This window comes from Lolium perenne, chromosome 4 (genome assembly GCF_019359855.2).
Source record: "Lolium perenne isolate Kyuss_39 chromosome 4, Kyuss_2.0, whole genome shotgun sequence".
NCBI lineage: Eukaryota > Viridiplantae > Streptophyta > Magnoliopsida > Poales > Poaceae > Lolium > Lolium perenne.
The window spans coordinates 350,062,676-350,083,260 of record NC_067247.2 but is presented as its reverse complement, the minus strand read 5'-3'; the positions used below and the strand labels follow the sequence as shown (position 1 = coordinate 350,083,260).

Sequence of the window (20,585 nt, the reverse complement as noted above, 5' to 3'; positions counted from 1 at the left end):
GTACATGGCGTCCGCGCCCGACGCCGGATCGGGACCTCCCACCCGTCTACTATGCTTCTGCTCGATCTGCTGGTTGCAAATTCCCTGGAGATCCTGAAAACAACGAAATTCAGAGGAAGACGACCCGTCACTGGTGACACATGACATCGCACGGTGCCATTGACAAGGCCCTGTGCGTGTGTAACTCTTTTGGTATGCGGCGTGGCCCGTGTATTCTCTTTCCCCGTCCCCACGTGTCAGTGGCAGCGCCACCGTTGGGCGGCCTCCCTCTCAGCAAGATGCTTTGACGCGCGGGCCGACGACGGGGATCCCACCAGGCGTAGACAGTTGCGGGCAGTTGGGAAGGGAGCCTACCTCGTCTCCTCTCCCCCTCTTATTCCACCTCCGCGAGCCCAGCCGTCTCTTCTCTTCCGCTCCCCACCTCAAACCTCTCCGTCTCCGCTCCGCGCACTAGCGGAACCCGAGAAAGGTACTGCTCCGCTCCCCTTTCCTCTGCCACCACCTGTTCGACGAAATGGCGCAGGCAGCAGCCGTCTCTTGCTTAACAATTCCATATCTTCCGCTCTTGTCCGTGCTAATCCCTTTATTCTGTTGCCCGCTGACCAAGCTGTGTTGGGTGATGCCTGCCTCTTATCGTTTCAATTGGTATGCGTCTCTGCTTCTGCTGCTTATTTGATTGCGTGCCTCTCCTCCTCTCCTGCTCAAAATTTTCTTTGAGGGGGACCAACTTTTCCCTCTTCAAATTGGTATGTTCTTGTTCGAGGACTTCCGCTGGTTCTTGCTGGTCCTGTAGGCCGTAGCTAGCTGCCCTGAGTCTCTTTCCTGGAAATTGCGAGGCTTGGCCACGTTTGCTCGAAACAATCGTGCCTTGTTAATGCTCTCTCTATCTCTCTCTCTCTGCTTTCATAGTCTATTTTGTTTCCTAGGATAATCAGGCAGGCCCTGCTCAATAAGGAGGTGTAACTTTGTCGGCAATTCTAGTTTTGCGATTTCCGGAGAAGGATGGATTATCTTCTTGCTAACCTCGAGGCCATATGTGAATCAGCCCCTTGACTTGATGTCAGCACCGCTGTGTATCTCTTCCTGACAAATTGCTCTCACGGTGATTTGCTTATACAAGTTATCCTGAGACATCAACCTCATTTCATTTGTCCTGTGCCTTCAGAGTAGCAGGCCTTCAAGTTTCAATGTTGCAAGTCTTGCTGTATCCTTGTCCTTCAAATTTAAGAACCAAACCGGTTGCCCGTTCCTGCCCCCAACCGCCGTTCCATGGTTTGTTAGGTCTCTCCTTTCCGGGCCTTTAAGTCAAGAAACCCATATGGGATAGCTTATTGCAATTACGGATAATATTGGCGCCTCAAAGTCTTCTTAGGAGGAAGAGACATGGGAATTAGGAATTTCGGTAGCTTTTTGGGCACCCATGTTCCTGACCTTGAAGCTAGGCTTTGATAGAATCATTATTTGTCATGGTTTAGCTGATAGGGTCTACTATTCTTTGCTGTAAAGCTAAGAAACATTGGTGTTGGTGGTCTCTTTGTTTTTCAATTTCCCTATTACTTTACCTTTAGTAAAGTCCTTGCCCCCCCTGCACATTGGAAAGTATCGTGATTACACTTTTCTAGTTGGATATGTTGCTGTGTAGTAGGTGACGTTTGATTGGTGTTTGTATGAGAGGAATTGTTTGGTGACGTGGTGGGGGAGTTTTAGCTGAGTAACTTTGTTTCTTGGGCCTCCTTGCTGCCTGGCCTCTCTTTGAGTGTTTTGTTCTTGTTTTCCTTTTGGTTACTTTTTTTTGCCATGTTGCGTCCATCTTCAGCCATTTGTTAAAATTTGGGACTTCAGAAGTCATATTAATTGTATGTCCAAAAAAGGTTTGAATTCCTCAATAAAATGATGGTTTGGAAGCTTTTGCCAATATGCTTTTTTTTTAATATTGTCAAACTTATGTTGTTAGGTAGGAGGTATCTTCGATAGAGTTGACGTGTTGTCCTTGTACTAATTCTTTGTTTCTATTGAGCTACCAACTGCAAGGCGCCATCATAATTTCATTACTAGTCGACCCCTTACTTTTTCTGTACTTAGTTACTACCCCTCATATCAGAAAGCGTGAGCCAGCAGTATTAAGTTAGAATCATCGCTCTAGGGAAATCTTCAGTAATTTGAACAATTGATTATATTGTACTTTTTTTACTTCTCTTATCAAGCTTCTGTCCAACTCAATCTGTCTGTCGGCCTCTGCTACACAAACTGATTTATTTGATGCTGTCAAGATAAAATAAAACTGATTTATTTGTTCATATTGAATTATCACACGAATATTTGGTACCTATTTTGTAACGTAAGTTGGGAATTATGTTGGTGTATAGATTTTATGATCCAAATACATTGTACCACACTTAACTTCCATTACTTCTCCCCGCAGAAAGAACACGGAGTTAAGCTGGCTTCAAGAAGAATATGGCATCTCTTACTCCAGGGATACTGTTAAAAGTTCTAAAAAATATAAACTCTGATGTGAAAGTATGTGGAGAACACAGGTCGATTCTTCTCCAAGTTATTAGCATAGTTCCTGCCATTACTGGTTCAGAACTTTGGCCAGACCATGGTTTCTTCATAAAAGTTTCAGATTCGTCCCACGCAACATATGTTTCTTTATCAAAGGAGGACAATGAACTCATCTTATCAAACAAGCTGCAACTTGGACAGTTCATATATGTTGAAAAGGTTCAATCTAGTGTTCCCGTTCCAATTCTTGTTGGGGTCCGAGCAGTTCCAGGAAGGAACCCTTTCATTGGTAACCCAAAGGATTTGATGCAAATGTCAACCCCATCAGGGGTTTTGGAAGCATTGGATCATCAACGGAAAGATACAAAGCCAACTGAGATGTCTGAGAGTGAAAAAGAAAACTCTCAGAGGAAGGTAGTCATCAAAGAGCAGAAGGCTGGTGTTGCTTCCCGTTACATGCTTGGGATATCAAGCAACAATGGGAAATTTACCAGTCTAAACTCTAGCACTGACAGTGAAAAAAGTAATGGAGGAAGTAGTGTTTGTGATACAAATCAAAAGATGGGTTCTAGTGCTACAAAAGTGAAACAGGAGGCAAAACCTCAGGTATGCTTAAGCTCATACGTTAAACTGAAATATGATGGTATTGAAGATATCCACAATGGAACTTAAACTTTTCTATATTGTGCCCCTCAGAACGACATATGCTAATTAATGGTAATTGTATGAGCTCATAATATTTGTGTTCTGTATGTTAAGAAAACATCTATATGGCATAAAAATATATCTAGGAGGGCTGGTGATTACAATTGCTGCTGTTATTGCAGGAACGACCAAATATTGCCTCTCCTAATAATGTCAAGTTAGCTTCCACAAAGCAAGAAGTCAATAAAGATATACGCAAGAATAGTGGCAGGCCACTTGGTCAGAACGGATCAGCTGTAGTGAAGAAGCAAACACCACGGGACACAAAAAGGGAACCAGCAACTGAAGGAAGCTCGCCGACAAAACTTTATAGGAGTTCACCACCAACACCATTGAGAACTTCACCAGCGAAGATCCGTGTGCCAGCAAAGCCAAATGTTACCTCCAATCCAGTTCCCTCTATGCCTAACATTAAAAGAAGAGTCACAGAAACCATCTCCTGGGATTCCCTCCCGACATCCCTAATCAAATCTGGAAAGGTATATACTAGCATTTGTTGATTGCAAGCATGAACTGGGTTTGAGGTTTTCTATGAATTGATTGTCTCTTGTGTTTACTTGGGCATTCTGCAAGACATTAGTTCGAACCACTCATTTTATGTGCAAACACTGTAGTAATTTTAATACTAATTGTTCTGAACCATGGTCCACATTCATTTCTTTGTGTTAATAGGCTGTTGTCCGGAGGAAGACTATTGCTCTTATAGTAGCAGCTGAGGCTCAAAGGGAGGCTACTGCAGCTGCATCCCTTGTGAAAGGTCTTGGGTAAGTTCTTCCATACTTCTGTACCATCGTACGAACATCTCACATATTATTTTTATTAGCAACAAGGTAAGTTGCATTATTTGTGGTGACATCTTCCTGATACTATTTTATTTGAAGACGAGCAAGAGCACTGCCTTCCTGCTAGAAGAATATATCATGCCCCTTTTATAGCAAGGCAGCAAGACCTATCCAAATTGAGAAATTTCTTATTGTTCTGGTTGGCATATCTTCTTTACTGTAGCTGTTGCATGTGTTGAATTAATCACACTTTCATGTCTGTTTTCCAGAATTTTTGCCGAGATGATGAATTCCGCCGAGGAGGATCCGCATGGTGCAGTGAATAAGTTTTTTCAGATAAACCGGCTAATCATTCAGCAAAATGTTTTTTGGAAAGATAACTCACCAGATTCTGGCAAAGAATCCCGGACAGAGAAGGAAAAGTCATCAAGGAAAGTTTCTGCAACTCAGAATAAAGTTGCTGGATCCGGTGCAACAAAGAATCCTGATGACGCTTATACTAGTGGAAAGCTCGAATGGGCTAGAGAGGATGGTTTCAAGGAGATCCGCAGGTCGTGGATTGATCTAAAAAAGGAATCAAATACATGGTTTCTGAATTTCCTGGAAGATGCTCTTGAATCTGGATTCAAGTTTGAGTGCAGAACCATAAACAACACTAGAGAACGAGTGAGAGGACAATCGAAGGGTGGAGACGGGCAGATCGCAGTCCGGTTATCACAACTAAAGGAAACAAGTAACTGGCTAGATCAGCTGCAGAGCGAGGCCGATAAATCTGCCGATAGTTTGGTCGAAACCATTGAGAGGCTGAGGCAGAAGGCGTACTCGTGCCTACTTGGAACCGTCGAGACCGCAGCATCAGCTCTTGAAAGTAGGAACAGTTATTGCTGAAAACCTACACAAGATCTGGCAGTATCTGTTCTTGACTTGGAAGCAGCCTGGGGTGTTCAGTTCTACGCGTGTACAGAACCACAAGATCCCGATGCAGAGGGGACTGAAGAAAGCTAATTATTTTCAATTGTACAAAAGAAAGTAGGAGCGATGATTGAGAGCTGTAAATAGTCCGGTTGCCTGATAAATTATTCGTCCGCTTATTCCTTTTTGTGCATTGTCTCATGTTGCTTGTGGAATTATTTTTATTAGAAATATATAGAAGCTTTCATTATCTCCGGCCCTCCTATCTGTAGATGCATATAGCCCAATTTTATCATTCTCATCCCCCATATTTAGTTTAAAAATTTAAGGGCAAGAGAGAACATATATTTTTGCAACAGGGTAATTTTCGCAGCCTGTAAAATTCCACAACTCAGGAGCTCAGTTTACTCCTCTGATCAATCCACATATGTAGAGTATTTCCACGGGAGAGTTACACCGGGCCAACGTCACCCTGGAATAGAGGCCCTGTTTTCATATGTAAGAGAGGAACACTACATACATTCAAAGTTTTTTTTTTTGAAAGGACGTACATTCGAAGTTTGGGCAGAGGACTGCTCTGCATGCACAAGAAAATAACACACTGGAGCCAATTCCATGATATATCACATGAGCAAAAGTATTTGCTGCAATCTCTCCAAATTGTCCTTGATCTTAACAGTTGGCGCCATCAACATCTCCCTATCCTGGTCATTCAGCCGCATTTTGTAGCTCAACGTCAGGTCCTCTTTTGAGTTTTCCTGAAAGAAACAACGTATGAGTACAGTAAACTTGACAATGGCGCAGAAAAAGGGCAAAAACCTCAACCTTAAAAGCAGCTAATAGACCACACATTATATGGCCACAACCAACAGTAAAAGCGAAGCTGCAAATTGTCACACTGGGAAACGACCATCAGTAGTTCACCTTTCAGGACCCGAGTAGCCTCTCACATAACATCTAAACATAGTATTTCCAGTTCAAGATTTTTTGTTAGAACAGTTCAAGAAATTCCAGAAGCTTGAGATTACAGATTCTAGTAATAACAATAGTTTTGTGCTATTCTCCTCAGGGTGTCCTTTGATCAAGAAACTATTGTGCTTCTAGAAGAAAAAATAGTGGTGGCAGTTATCTGCATCTCGTGTACTCAGACATGACACGACAAATTGTGTAATTTGTCAATTGCAAGCTATCAAAGAACACCATAACTGTTTCTTTTTACAAAAAAAAACCCTAATATTCTGCAAAGATGGATCATTATTCGCTGCATGCCAAAAAAGACCAAAACAGATCAACAAGGAAAAGAAATACAATCCAACCAGCTACTATGGTGATCTTACTAATCATATTTAACCCACTTTAAATGGATAATTGCAGCAAATGCACTTAAAATTAAGTATTTCACTGACATTGTTGAGTAATTTGCAAAATACAGCTGAGCTTTCATCCTGTCAGATAGTTCAAATGCTACATCAAATTATTTAACACAATTTCATTCAACTAAAGAAATATCAAGATCCTGTTCACTCATAGTTTCAGTTAACAACTACCATCGATTCAGAACATTAGTTCAACTATATAATCTGGTAAACAAAGAGCAATGTGCAGTAGAAAACTATCATATAAACTCTTATATATATTCTGAAATCCGAGTTTCAGTCTCACTTTCACAGTAATACTTGGTACTCATACAATATCACTGCTTTAGCATTTCTGGTCCTCCCCTGCATGTTGTCTATTACCGAAGGGCATCAAAGCATTACCAAGTGTTAATAGAGTCGGAAAAACAAAGAGAGACAGCATCAACTGTACACTCCAGGATAATAGAGACATAAGCCAATTAGATCTCCTAAGATATCTTAGTGACTGCATACAAAAGGTGAATTTGTATAACTTCAGAATAAGAACAGAGACAGTAAAACATTCATCACCCATCCGCATTAACTAGCAAAGAGCCACCAGAGTATGGACAAAGAGAGAATCGAAATGACTTGATACCAGATGAAGATATATTATTCTTTGGCTGCTGATTGAAACTTTTTGTACCATCAGTTCGGGTAAGTAGTTTGCATACACAACAGATACAGTAGAGCAACGTTCTACCAAATCACCACCTCATCCTACAGTCATCAGATGAAAGGCCAAACATTCACAACACCTTGGAGGCTTGTAGCATAGAAAAGAAGATATGTCGAACAAGGCTTTGCTCAGGAGGTCATTTGCTCAAGAAAATATTGTCCTTCTAGAAGAAACATAGTGATGGCAAGTCTCCATGTCTCGTGTACAATGCAAACATGAACCGCCAAATTGTACCCTTTGCCAATTGAAAGCTATCAAATAAAACCATAAAATGTATTTTTTTTTTCAAAAAATTGACCCTGCAAAGATGGATAATATTCGCTCCATGCCAAAAAGACAAAAAGAGATCAACAAGAGAAAGAATACAATCCAAGTTACTATTGTAATCTTACTCATCATATTTAACCCACTGTATATGGATAACTGCAGCAAAAGAACTTAAAACTAAGTACTTCACGGCAATTGTTGAGTGTTTCGCAAAATAAACTTGATACCATATGATGATATATTGATACTCTTTAGCTTGCTGATCGGAACTTTTTCTACCGTCAGTTCAGATAAGTAGTTTGCATACAAAACAGATACAGTAGCAGAATTAATTGTGGGAACATTCATGCAGTTCATAGCATTACACTTCACAGAGATGGAAATAAACATAGTTCATAAGCACAATGCAGCTTGACCACCCCAAAAAAAGACCACTAGAGCAACAACTCCGACGTTGTAATGAATCACCACAACACCTCATCCTAGTCATCAGGTGAAAGGCCAGGCATTCACAACATCCTGTAGCCTAGAAAAGAAGATATGTCGAACAAGGCTCTGCTTGAGCTTAACTGGATTAGCACAGAGTCTATGTCCATCATAATTTGAACTTGACAGCAACTTGCCCTCAGTATCAACATGAAGCACACATGTACCACAATCAACAAGCAGAAGCACATCTCCCGCATCATATGTAACCATCACAACCCAACTCCTATGGCCTTCAAGGTGCCCCTGATCTCTGCCACCGGTAATTTAACCTGACGCATGAGGGACCAGACCTCCCTCTCATAGTCCTCCAACACCCAGATATTAAGACTGTCCTGTCATCACTATAGCTGTACATGCCAATCATGTCATCCATCCCAAACAGAAATGCATCGTTGGCGACCATTGGAGCACGCATCTGCCGGAACGATTCAGGTGTGGTGTGGAATATTGTTATCATTATCATCTCATTCCTGCTCTGATGCTGCCCATAGTACCAAGTCCAATGCAGGTTACAACGGACAAGAACTGGTGTGTTACTCATCCCCATTGCTCGGATTTGAAATTTGCTCGGATTCAAAAGTTGCTCAGATTTGAAATTTGCTTACTTTAAAAAACGCACACATAAAAACCGGAGAAACAAAGAAAACCGAACCAACAGAGAACAGGAGACCGAACCAGAAAAAAACGCACGAAAAAAAGCAAAACAGACTAGATGGGCCGCGGCCCGCGAGCTGCCGCACGCGTGCGAGGGTTAAATGGGCCAGATCCATAACTAAAAACCGTTCGTGCGATGGTTTGTACGCATCGCTAATTAGCGATAAATAGGATTTACCTCTGCGTGCTGTCGCCTGCCGCACACCTAAGCGTACCCCGCTGCGGTCTATTGGGCCGCGGCGCAACAAGACAGGCAGTTATTTTTTTGTTTCCCGTTTTTTTTCTATTCTTTTTTCTGTTTTAAAGTATGAATATTTTCGAAAATAAATGAACATTTTTTTCAAAATGTGAACATTTTTAAAAAGTGAATATTTTTAAATCTGAACAATTTTTAATTTTTTTTTGAAATTTGAACATTTTTTGAGATTGAACATTTTTGGAGATTGAAGTTTTTTGAGATTTGAACAGTTTTAAAATCCAACTATTTTCAAAATATGTTTTTTTTGAATATGGATATTACCTCAACAATTTTAAATTTTAAACATTTTTTAAAATCTTAATATTTTTCTAATCTAGAAAAATAAAAAAGGAAAAAAACAGAAAAGAAAAGAAAAAGGAAAAAAATAGAAAACAGAAAATAGAAAAAATACCATGAACTGGGCCGACCAGGCCAGCCCATACCGCGGGGGGTGGGGGTGGGAGGGGGTGCAACGCACAATAACAGCCGACCTAGTTGGTGCATAGGAATCACGCACTCCCGTAGCACCTCGTGGGAGCAGATCGGCTGGCACAACACGCCGTGCTACGGTTGGTGGTCTTTCAGACTCCATTCTCCTAATCTGATCCATACATGCCTACAAACACGTGCCGCGGGCTGCTAGTTTACTAGAGTGGATCACGCTGACTTGGATGGATGTCATTTCGTCGGGAACCGTATTCTCGAACCGAAGGTTAGTAGGTTATAATACGTTTTATCGAACTACAAATTTTTGAACTTACCTGTGAAATCTATGTATTTTCTATACATGCCAAAAAACATTTTGAAGTTTAATATTTCCTACACACATTGCTGCAGCCATTAGCTACACGCAAATATTCTTTTCTGGATTTTCCAAATTCTAAAAATACATTTTCCAAAAATATGTTTACTTTTTCTATGAGCCCACTGTCGCTGGCCGCTCGTAGCACCATTGCTGACTTCGGTTGCACCACCATCAGCCGAGCGTAGCAATGCGACCAACCTCTTGCTGCATCGCCATGGGCATCCTTGCAGCATCGTCGTCAGGCTTGTAGCACTCTGCAACCAATTTGTACCAAATGTCTTCACCTCTTGTACTTGTAGCAACCACCACCGACACTTGCAGTAATACGAGTAGCCGCATGTAGCAGTCACCGGCACTGATTGTACCAACCGCAGTCGCTACTTGTAGCAACCGCCACCACCTCTTGCAGCAGCAGCCCCCGCTTCTAGCAATAGGAGTTACCCCTTGTAGCAATCATCGGCACCGACTATAGCAACTGTGATGCTTGTAGCACCACCGATGGAGCAGAAACAACTACGAAGTCATCAACCCTGGCCTTGCAACCGGTGGTGAGCTCGATTAGCGCCGGCCTTTTGTAGCGTCGGTGTCAAAAAAAGGCGCAAGAGAAGGCAATGGGACCTTGCAGCACCGGCGACCCCTCGTCTTGCAATGCTGGGGCCTGACAGTATTCGATAAGAAACACACGAGAGAGGGGGATCTGGCCATGGTGGAGCAAGCGCTAGCTACTGATCTACGCAACGCATGCCAACAAGGAGAGAGAGGGGTCCCATGAGTCATGACAACACACCGACTGAGAGAAGCAACAAGCGCGTATTAAAAATGTTAGCGGGATTGGACATCCGGAATCCGGAGTACTCCAAGCAAGGATATATATACTCCCTCCATCCAAAAGTAAATGAATAAGTTTTATGTAAAAACAAATATACTTAGATATATTTCTAGTGATCTGTATCTTAACAAAATTGAGTCACTTATAGCGATACCTGTGACATCATATTTTTCTTCGCCAGCAGCCAAAAGGGTCAGCCTTGGGCTCAAAAATGCTCTGCATGTACCACTGTTGACGATACGGTACGGCCGGTGCTACATATCCACCGTCCCGTCAAAAGCAAAATCTATGACTAGCAGCTGGAGCGGTCGGGGCACTACGCCTGGCTTGCCGGCCAAGATATAACGAGTACTAGTTGATAAGATCCCCAGGTGTGCACGCACGTACTTGTCCCGTCCGTCCCGCGTGCAATGCATGCATGGATAATACGTCGACCGATCGAGGGCAATTGCCGTGTACGTGCATAGCTTATTTCGGCTACATTGCCACTGCGGTAGCACCGCTTAATTGGGCTGTGGTCGCTTTCACCGCCACGACGCGCGATCTCTTATCTCTGGACTGAAAAGGGGTGCGGGTGAATTGCACGAACCAAATCCGCGTTGATCGGTGACTGCGCGAATACGACCATGTCCATTTCAATGTTTCCATCATGCTAATTTTCACCGTCAAGCTGAGAAAGTGAAGAAGACGAGGCACTGGATAACCACCGTAACTCGTAAGCAGCCCACTCTCATTTTTCCCGTGATGATATTGCTCAATATATTAGTAAATTATCATATAATTTAATCCAAATATATAAATAACTGATATACCATGATCATAAACATGGTAATTAGACTAACCATTCTGACTAGCAAAGTAGATGAACAATGCATCTAAATATGATACACCGATCACATCTATTTCGAGTGCTATAACAAGAAGCTCTAGCAAGATCTGAAGGCGAAATGACAAAATCATGCACGGTCCAACCAGAGCAGCGGCTTTGGCATTGATGTTGTCCCCCATTTCGATGTCGCTGAAGGGCTTCTTGATGACCGGGAAGAATTCACAGTGAGACGACCTCGTGATTCTATTAGTCGCGCTATAGCGCTCCACAAAAATCCGATCACCCTCACTCGTACATATCTACAATAGATAGGGTTGTGGAGGCCTGCTATCCCGTCCTTCCGTGTACTCCGAAAGATGGGATGTGAAGACGAGGGCGGCAATGCAAGGTTCTGGAAGCAAGTAGTTGATTATGTTGTGCCATACCAACTAGGGTACGTGTCTAGGTTTATATAGTGTAAGTCGAGTAGGACGTGGGGCACATCCCATGCCCGATTCAGTGCAATCCATTAACCAAAAATTTGTAAACAGCTGATACAATGCGCCTGTTAATAACTTGTCATTAACGCATACGTAGTAGTTAACAACAAAAACATAAACATCATGCATGGGTATGAGCTCGGCTCATTCCCTCGTCGTGATGAAGCGTGACGAGGGGGCGGAGGAGTAGGAATGCGTGAGAACTACTTCTCTTCTCACACCTTAGCTAGTGAAAGTAGAAAATATCACCTTATAAACCACTTCAACTTTTGCCAATTAGTAATGTGAGACTAAAATTTAATCCTATCACTTGCTATGCATGAATTATTGGGTCATATGAGAATTTCATAATTTATAGGGATTTCTATTTTCGTGTCCTCAGGTCCTTAGTTGTACTCAGTTTTCCTCAGCCCCTTAGTTTTTCCTCAATTTTCCCTCCTCTAATTTGAAACACTCACAAGTGCTGGAAAGGCCGGTAGCCGTCAGGTCAGAGGCCTTGACCGTTAGTCTGACCGGGTGGGGCTGCACAGGGGCAGCTCCTCCCTGACCGTCTCGTGCTGACGGGTAGGGTCAGGAGACACGTCGGAGCAGTCATCCATCTATCGCTGGCGTGTGGGCCGTTTTATTTCATGATTTTATAGGCGGTGCTGCCAATGATAAATGAGGCCGCTCTATAGGGCTGTCGTAGCCAATGACCAGTGGGGTCGTCTATTTTTCAGGAAAAGACATATATTGCCGCTCTGTGGGGCTGCCGCAACCAATGACCAGTGGGGTCGTTTATTTATTTATAGAAAATCATATATTGCCGCTCTGTGGGGCCTCCGCAGCCAATGACAAGTGGGGTCATCTATTTTTTCAGGAAAAGACATATATGTTGGAGATATGCCCAAGAGGCAATAATAAAGTGGTTATTATAATATATCTTTGTGTTTATGATAAATGTTTGCATACCATGCTATAATTGTATTAACCGAAACATTGATACATGTGTGTTATGTAAACAACAAGAAGTCCCTAGTAAGCCTCTTGTATAACTAGCTTGTTGATTAATGGATGATCATGGTTTCGTGATCATGAATATTGGATGTTATTAATAACAATGTTATGTCATTAATTGAATGATATAATGGACACACACCCAAATAAACATAGCATAAGATCAAGTCATTAAGTTCAATTTGCTATAAGCTTTCGATACATAGTTGCCTAAGTCCTTCGACCATGAGATCATGTAAATCACTTACATCGGAAGGGTACTTTGATTACATCAAACACCATTGCGTAAATGGGGTGGTTATAAAGATGGGATTAAGTATTCGGAAAGTGTGAGTTGAGGCATATGGATCAATAGTGGGATTTGTCCATCCTAATGACGGATAGATACACTCTGGGCCCTCTCGGTGGCACATCATCTGAATAGCTTGCAAGCATGTGATTAAGATCACAAGGGATGACATACCACGGTACGAGTAAAGAGTACTTATCGGTAACGAGGTTGAACAAGGTATGGAGATACCGATGATCGAACCTCGGACAAGTAAAGTATCGCGTGACAAAGGAAATCGGTATCGTATGTACATGGTTCAATCGATCACTAAGTTATCGTTGAATATGTGGGAGACATTATGGATCTCCAGATCCCACTATTGGTTATTGCTCGGAGAGGAGTCTCGACCATGTCTACATAGTTTGCGAACCGTAGGGTGACGCGCTTAAGGTTTGATGTCGCATAAGTAGATTTGAATCTGATATGGAGACAAAGTTTGTTCAGAGTCTCGGATGGGATCCAGGACGTCACGAGGAGGTCCGGAATAGTCCGGAGAATAAGATTCATATAAGGTAAGTTGATTTCTAGGTTTCGGAAAAGTTCGGGATTTTTCCGGTGGATGACCGGGAAGGTTCTAGAAGGTTCCGGGGGTCCCACCAGTGGGCCCACGACCCTAGGAGGCCTAGCATGGGCCGAGGGGGTGCTCCCTAGCCTAATGGGCCAGGGGCACATGCCCCTCAAGGCCCAGCCGGCCAACCCCTAGGGTTTCCCTAGGGGGGATCAACTTGGGGGGGGGGGGGGGGGAAGATTTCCGTCTTCCCCCCACCTTGGCCGCCGCCCCCTAACCCTAGATGGGAAAGGGGGGCCACCCCAGCCAACCCTCCCCCTATATAAAGAGGGGAGGGGGTGACCGGCCACCACACCCCATTGCCTCCTCCTCTGGCCGCCCCTCTCCTCCTCCATATGCTGCTCCGGCTTAGGCGAAGCCCTGCAGCTTTTCTTCCTCCATCACCACCACCACACCGTCGTGCTGCTGTATTTTGGAGGAGATCTACTACACCTCCGCTGCCCGCTGGAACGGGGAGAGGAAGGGCATCATCGACACCGCACGCGCGACCGAGTACGGAAGTGCTGCCGGATTGCAGCACCGGGGACGATCGTCTACACCAACAACGAGATTAATCTCGTAGGCTTTGGAATCTTCGAGGGTTAGTCTCATCTCCATCTCGTTGCTCCGATCTTGTAGATTAGATCTTGGCTTTTCCATAGATTAGATCTTGGATTTATCCGTCTTTGCGGTAGGAAAATTTTTGTTTTCCTTGCAACGAACCCTTCAGTGGTATCAGAGCCATGTCTATGCATAGATCTATTGCACGAGTAGAACACAATGGTTTTGTGGGCGTTGATGTTTTTGTTGTTCTTAGTTAGTGCACTTTGCATCTTGCGGGATGGTGGGATGAAGCGGCCCGGGCTAACTTTACATGACCGCGTCTCATGAGACTTGCTCCACGCTTGACATGCAACTTGTATTGCATAAGTGGCTTTGCGGGTGTCTATCTCTCCCACCATAGTGAAGATCTAATTTGCTCTTTCTATTGACAACACTAGTATCACCATTGTGGTTCATGTTCGTAGGTAGATTGGATCTTACTCGAAAACCCTAAACCACGTAAAATATGCAAACCAAATTAGAGGCGTCTAACTTGTTTTTGCAGGGTTTGGTGATGTGATATGGCCATGTGATGATGATTATAATTGATGTATGAGATGTTCATTATTGTATTATGGCAACCGATAGGAGCCTAATGGTTGTCTTTAATTTTTGTTAAAGACCTGCGTGTCTATTCATCATGTAATAGCTTTATTTCAAGTGGTTGTTATAGTAGCTATGAGTGATGGACAACCATGAAGCGGCGCCACTGACCTTGATGCCATGCTGGTGATGATGGAGATCATGTCCGTGCTTTGGAGATGGAGATCAAAAGAACAAGAAGAAAGGCCATATCATATCACACATTATGAATTGCATGTGATGTTAATCCTTTATGCATCTTATTTTGCTTAGATCGCGACGGTAGCATTATAAGATGATCCCTTTCACTAAAATATCAAGATAATAAAGTGTTCATCCTTAGTATGCACCGTTGCTAAGACTTGTCGTTTCGAAGCATCACGTGATGATCGGGTGTGATAGATTCTACATGTGCATACAACGGGTGCAAGCCAGTTTTTGCACACGCGGATACTAAGGTTGCCTTGACGAGCCTAGCATGTACATACATGGTTTCGGAACACGGGATACCGAAAGGTAGAGCATGAGTCATATGAATGATATGATGAACACTTTGAGTGTTCGCCTTATAAGCTACATCTTTTCTCATGAAGATCGGACTTGGTGTAGTGGATTTGGTTCGTGTGATCACTAAGACAATGCGAGGGATGTTGTTTTGAGTGGGAGTTCACCTAGTTAATTTAAGAGTTAAAATTTGAACTCAATTTATCATAAACTTAGTCTAAACTCTTTGCAAATATGTTGTAGATCATGGCGTCCCCCTCCATCAGTTTTAACCAGTTCCTAGAGAAAGAAAAGCTTAAGAGCAACGGTAGCAACTTCACTGACTGGTTCCGTCATGTGAGGATTTTCCTCACTGGTGGAAACCTGCAATATGTGCTCGATGCACCGCTAGGTACCCCACCTGCAGAAACTGAATCCGATGAAGTAAAGAATGTTTACGAGACTCGAAAAACTCGGTACTATCAAGTTCAGTGTGCCATCCTATGCAGTCTGGAAGCCGATCTTCAAAAACGTTTTGAGCACCACGATCCGTATGAGCTGGTCAATGAGCTGAGAGCTATCTTTGAAACTCATGCGGCCGTGCAATGCTATGAAGCTTCGAAGCATTTCTTTAGTTGCATGATGGACGAGGGCATCTCCGTCAGTGAGCACATGCTCGCCATGTCCGGGCATGCGAAGAAACTCAGTGACTTGGGGATAGTGATTCCTAACAAGCTGGGGATTAATCGTGTCGTCCAATCACTGCCACCTAGTTACAAGAACTTTGTGATGAACTACAATATGCAGAACATGAACAAAGAGTTACCTGAACTCTTCTCCATGCTGAAATCTGTTGAGATTGAGATACAGAAAGAGCACCAAGTGTTGATAGTCAACAAGACCACCAGTTTCAAGAAACAGGGCAAGCCTAACAACAAGGGCAACTTCAAGAAGGGCGGCAAGAAAGCTGTTGCGCCTCCTGAGAAGCCTAAGGCTGGCCCTAAGTGTCAACACCCGGATTTTTAAGTCCGAATGCCTATTATGTCATACATCGCAATCCCAGGAATATTGTTGTTGCGAGGCATAATAGTTAAGTATCACAGTCATCATTCATTACAAACCATAAAGTCTTACATTTGGAATCACATCATTACCTCCTATAAGTGGAACTAGTGCAACTACTCCTCATCATCGACATCGATCGGGACGTAGTCGTCGGGTCCTGCCTCCAGGAACTCGTAGTCCTCCTCCTCGGTGTTCTCGTCCTCCTCAAAGTCGTTGTCGTCGCTCAGGAAGGCGTCTCCTCCCTGAATGTCGATGCCTCCATCGTCATCCTCCAGCTGACGAATCTGATCCTCCTGGGCCTTGACAGTGGCCTCAAGTGACGCGATCCGAGCGCGAAGGCGATGAATCGTAGCGTCCTTCTGTTGACTGCCAAAACCCACCGGTGGGTAGCGGCTATCAACACCGTAGAGCCGGGAAGAGCCTAGAGCTGCGGCTGGCTGAGACCCCTCCGAGCGACGGCCCGCAAAGCACTTCTGGTCACGCACCCGATGCTGGGTGCAAGGGCGTGCCACCTGACCTATACCTGGTCAGGAAGGTGATGGAAATGCCTCGCTTACTTTCCTGCAGGGCATACACGTAAACGTTAAATACGAGCCTCGATCGGCTCTCAGGTTTTCCTGTGAATCGGCTCAAAGAGCCGATCCACCCATGATTCGTACGGGGTGCACGAATATATGGTGGTCCTGCTTGATCAAGATAAAGTTAATGAGATCTACGACGATTTAGGGTTTTCACCGCATAATCGGATCATCCTACTCCAGGTTGGGCCTCGCGGCCACGCACGGTGCTCGTAAGCCGATCCTAAACAAGGCCTAAAAACCAACACGAAGTTGATCCCCGGAACATCCTGTTTAGGACTTGCGAACGCCACCCTACGTGCCGCTGGATCCTCCACCCCTTTGTAAGGCCTAACTATTGCAGATATTAAACTAATCCTTGTAGAACAAGGAGCAATCGTAACGGATCAGATCTACTAAATAACGATCAAGCGGGGTGCCGCCCCCACACCTGAGATCACTACTAGGAAAAGGCTTATAGCCGCACTCCTTACCGCCGGCAAATACGAGTTGAAGATGCCGGCGGTAATACCTTCCAGGGGGGCCTAACCCTACCGCCGGCGAGACTAAGAGGATGGTGCCGGGGGTACCTTCATTACCGCCGGCGAGTTGGTCACGAAGGTGCCGGCGATATAATGGGCCGCGAGTCCCAATTGAGCCTGGGCTTACCGCCGGCGAGTTGAGCCCAAAAACGCCGGGGTACAGGGCTCTACCGCCGGCAACCACGAACCGAAGATGCCAGGGGTAAACCGTGCCAAGGTGGGCCACTCAGCCTAAACTTACCGCCGGCCGTTTCATCTTTATTTGCCGGGGGTATTTTGCCCCCTGCGTGGGCGTCCTTATCTACTCCCTCTCCCTTTCCCTTACCCCTTCACGCACGCACACCACACACCACACACCGCAGCTCGCCCACGCACACAAGCGCCGCCGCCCCTCCCCAACACCAGCGCCGCCCACGCAGACACGCGCCGCCCACGCACACAAGCGCCGCCGCCCCTCCCCAGATTCCGGCCATCCCCCGACGCCACGCCACGCCACCCTCCGATTCGAGCTAAGAGGACTTCGATCTGGCGGGAAACCCTCGCGCTCTCGCCGGCTTGATGTTCATCTGGCGACCGGGGGACCTGCTCAGAACCGCGGCGTTTCACGGGGGCCGAGATTTGGTGCCCGGGGGCATGGCGGTGCTGGAGGACTTGATCCGGGCGATCGAGCTGTGGCTGCGCATCGCCAAGGAGCAGGTGCCCCTGATTGACCTCAACCTCGACCCAGTGCTGCTCGTGCCCGCCATCGGCGGCTCCATCCTCGAGGCCGTCGACCAGGCTTGGAACAAGGAGCTGGTCTGGGTGCGCATCCTCGCCGCCGACCACGAGTGCCGCGAGAAGCTCTGGGCCAAGTTCGATGCTGCCACTGGTATGGCCACCAAACCAACCTGTTACTTTGCACCGATATACGTACTGTCTGTCTGCAACTAAATTCAGCGTGCTAACAATATCACTTGAATGCTGTGAACTGTGCGAGATTGGTTATTTTAGATAGTATATGCCAAGGTAGAGCAAATAATGAGGTCTAGAATGTTCAACTTGGATGGGGAACAGAAAACAATATGGACAAATCGATGCATCTTGTTTGAAACAAAATCAAGATGCTCCATCTGAATTCATACTCACCATTGTTAGCTATAGTATGATTCTAGTACCACACACACCTTTACATTATGTAATTTTAGTGGCCAGCCGGTACTTGAAGTGTATCAGTTGAAATTTCAACTTAGCATGTCATAAACTCACGATTCATTAATTCTTGAATTAGTTACCTCTGTTGCCTATTCTAGGTCTTCAAAGTAAGAAGTAGCAACTAGCAACTATATATCTCTCCCTGGGGGTACAATGATCCAACTGGCACTGGCTGCTGTGATGTAGTAGAATTTGCATTGTTATCTGAAAAATTAGAGTTTACCTCTAGGTAATTATTTTCTTGTATCTGGGGTGTATGATCCTTTTTTTTCTAAATATGATATCGAGTATGTTGAATGCAATGTGATTATTTTCTTCCATCTTTATGGGTTGAAGCAATTTTAAAATTGGACCATCTTCTCCTGGGCAGTCTGCCATGTATAATATGTTTGAGATGTTTGAAGGATACTTGCATACCTGAAGATGCTCTGTTGAAAGATCCAAGGAGGCTCTATGCACCAGGTCGGATATATCACATTGTGGGAAGGAAAAGTTTCAGGTACCCTCTGTTCTTAATAAATGGGGGTAATGGCAGAGGTTCTCTCAATTTTCAGAAGTAGAAATAATGTAGCTGATTGGTGTCAAGGATTCATGTGTATCCCTTGTATCCTATGAGAACCTACACAATAATTTATGCCCATTGATCTGTAATATAAAAATGAAGGTGCTTTTGTTTTGCATCGTTGTTTGATACAAGCATATTGTTGGCTATGGTAAACTGCACTAGATGCCAGAACTCATTTTTTGTAAAGTTGTTTCGCTGTTCCAAATGAACTGCATGACTTATGTATTACTAGCTGATTAGTCAAGTACCAATTTTATCATTTTCTGTTTTGAGATATGTTCACTGAATCCTAGAGTGTCAATTCTATCATTTTCTGTTTTGAGATGTTCACTGAATCCTAGAGTACCAATTCTATCATTTTCTTGCATTATTTCAGTCACTGATAATTGAAATGAAATTGCCCATTGCATACTGCTCATGTTTTTCTCATTAACACTAGTTCTAAGTTCTAACTCATGGATTTCTTTCATGTGATTTTTTCTTCGGTTGAGCTAAACAAACAATAATGATACTTCCATGTGTAGGGAGCTCGGCTTCGGAGTCCGTGCACGCAGGAGGAGCTGGCCGGCGGCGTTTCAGCGAGTAGGCTGGCCGGTGTCGATTGAGCGAGTAGGCTGGCCGGTGTCGATTGAGCTAGCCCGGCAGCCAGCGGAGGAGCGAGGAGCCTGGTGGGCAGCTAGAAGCTAGCTAGCCGCTGGACGGAGATTTTGTATTCACATGTGCAAGCCACCCTAATAAGCTGAGATTGCCGGGAAAACGGGGAGAACTTGTATCTATTTGTGTAATATTTGCTATTGGATACTTTCTATATCTGTTGTGTTATTGATGTGTATCTTGCTGTCATTCTGGTATTTCCCTCTATATTATGTGTATATATTATGTATTTTGGTGTTTATACAGTGTAATTTGAGATTTTTTTTTGGCTCCTGTTATTATTACCCCTGGCGAATTTTTAGTTTTACCACCGGCAAGAACGTAAATGCCGGTGATACACATCGTTACCCCCGGCGAATAGGCTAGGTGCCGGCGGTAACAAATACCGCTGGCGAATTGGAGAAGGTGCCGGCGGTAAGTTGGAGTTACCCCCGGCGAATCCGAGGACGCCGGCGGTAAGCGCTTACCACCGGCGAGGTGATCGCCGGCGAATCCGAAAGTGCCGGCGGTAAGCCTTTTTAGGTCGCCGGCGGTAAGCCTTTCCCTAGTAGTGGATAGGTGTGAGGGCGGCTAGACATGCAAGGGTTGCACTACGTAAGCATGTTATACGAAGCACTATGCTAACCCTAACACATCTATGATAACTACGTTGCTCGCCATCAACAAGGCTTCAGTACGAGCAACGCATGAACAACGTGGAGCTTGTGCTGCCTAGATCGCAAGATGCGATCTAGGCAGCATATCGCTTACCGGATAGAAACCCTCGAGACGAAGGAGTTGGCGATGCGCCGAGATTGGTTTTGTTTGGGTGAACGTTGTGTTGTTGTTTATTCCATAAACCCTAGATACATATTTATAGTCCAAGGGACTTTCTAATTCAGGTGTGCACCTAACCGTGC

At 44.5% G+C, this 20,585-nt stretch overlaps 2 protein-coding genes across 3 annotated transcripts; both read left to right on the top strand.

Moving 5' to 3' along the window:
* Positions 1 to 345: 345 nt before the first annotated feature.
* LOC127301355 (uncharacterized) lies at positions 346 to 5,154 on the top strand. Of its 2 annotated transcripts, none has more exons than XM_051331576.2 (5): positions 346 to 469; positions 2,423 to 3,111; positions 3,333 to 3,689; positions 3,883 to 3,974; positions 4,262 to 5,154. In XM_051331576.2, exons 2-5 carry the CDS (start codon positions 2,458 to 2,460, stop codon positions 4,878 to 4,880), a joined length of 1,722 nt encoding a protein of 573 aa, XP_051187536.1. In that variant the 5' UTR covers positions 346 to 469; positions 2,423 to 2,457; the 3' UTR covers positions 4,881 to 5,154. The 2 variants fall into 2 exon arrangements, with proteins under 2 accessions (XP_051187536.1, XP_051187537.1); XM_051331577.2 differs by lacking the exon at positions 346 to 469 and adding an exon at positions 509 to 645.
* A 12,467-nt stretch (positions 5,155 to 17,621) lies between these two features.
* On the top strand, positions 17,622 to 19,719 carry LOC127303953 (uncharacterized). The gene is made up of 3 exons (XM_051334666.2): positions 17,622 to 18,144; positions 18,804 to 18,966; positions 19,557 to 19,719. Exons 1-3 carry the CDS (start codon positions 17,835 to 17,837, stop codon positions 19,717 to 19,719), a joined length of 636 nt encoding a protein of 211 aa, XP_051190626.1. The 5' UTR covers positions 17,622 to 17,834.
* Positions 19,720 to 20,585: the final 866 nt, after the last annotated feature.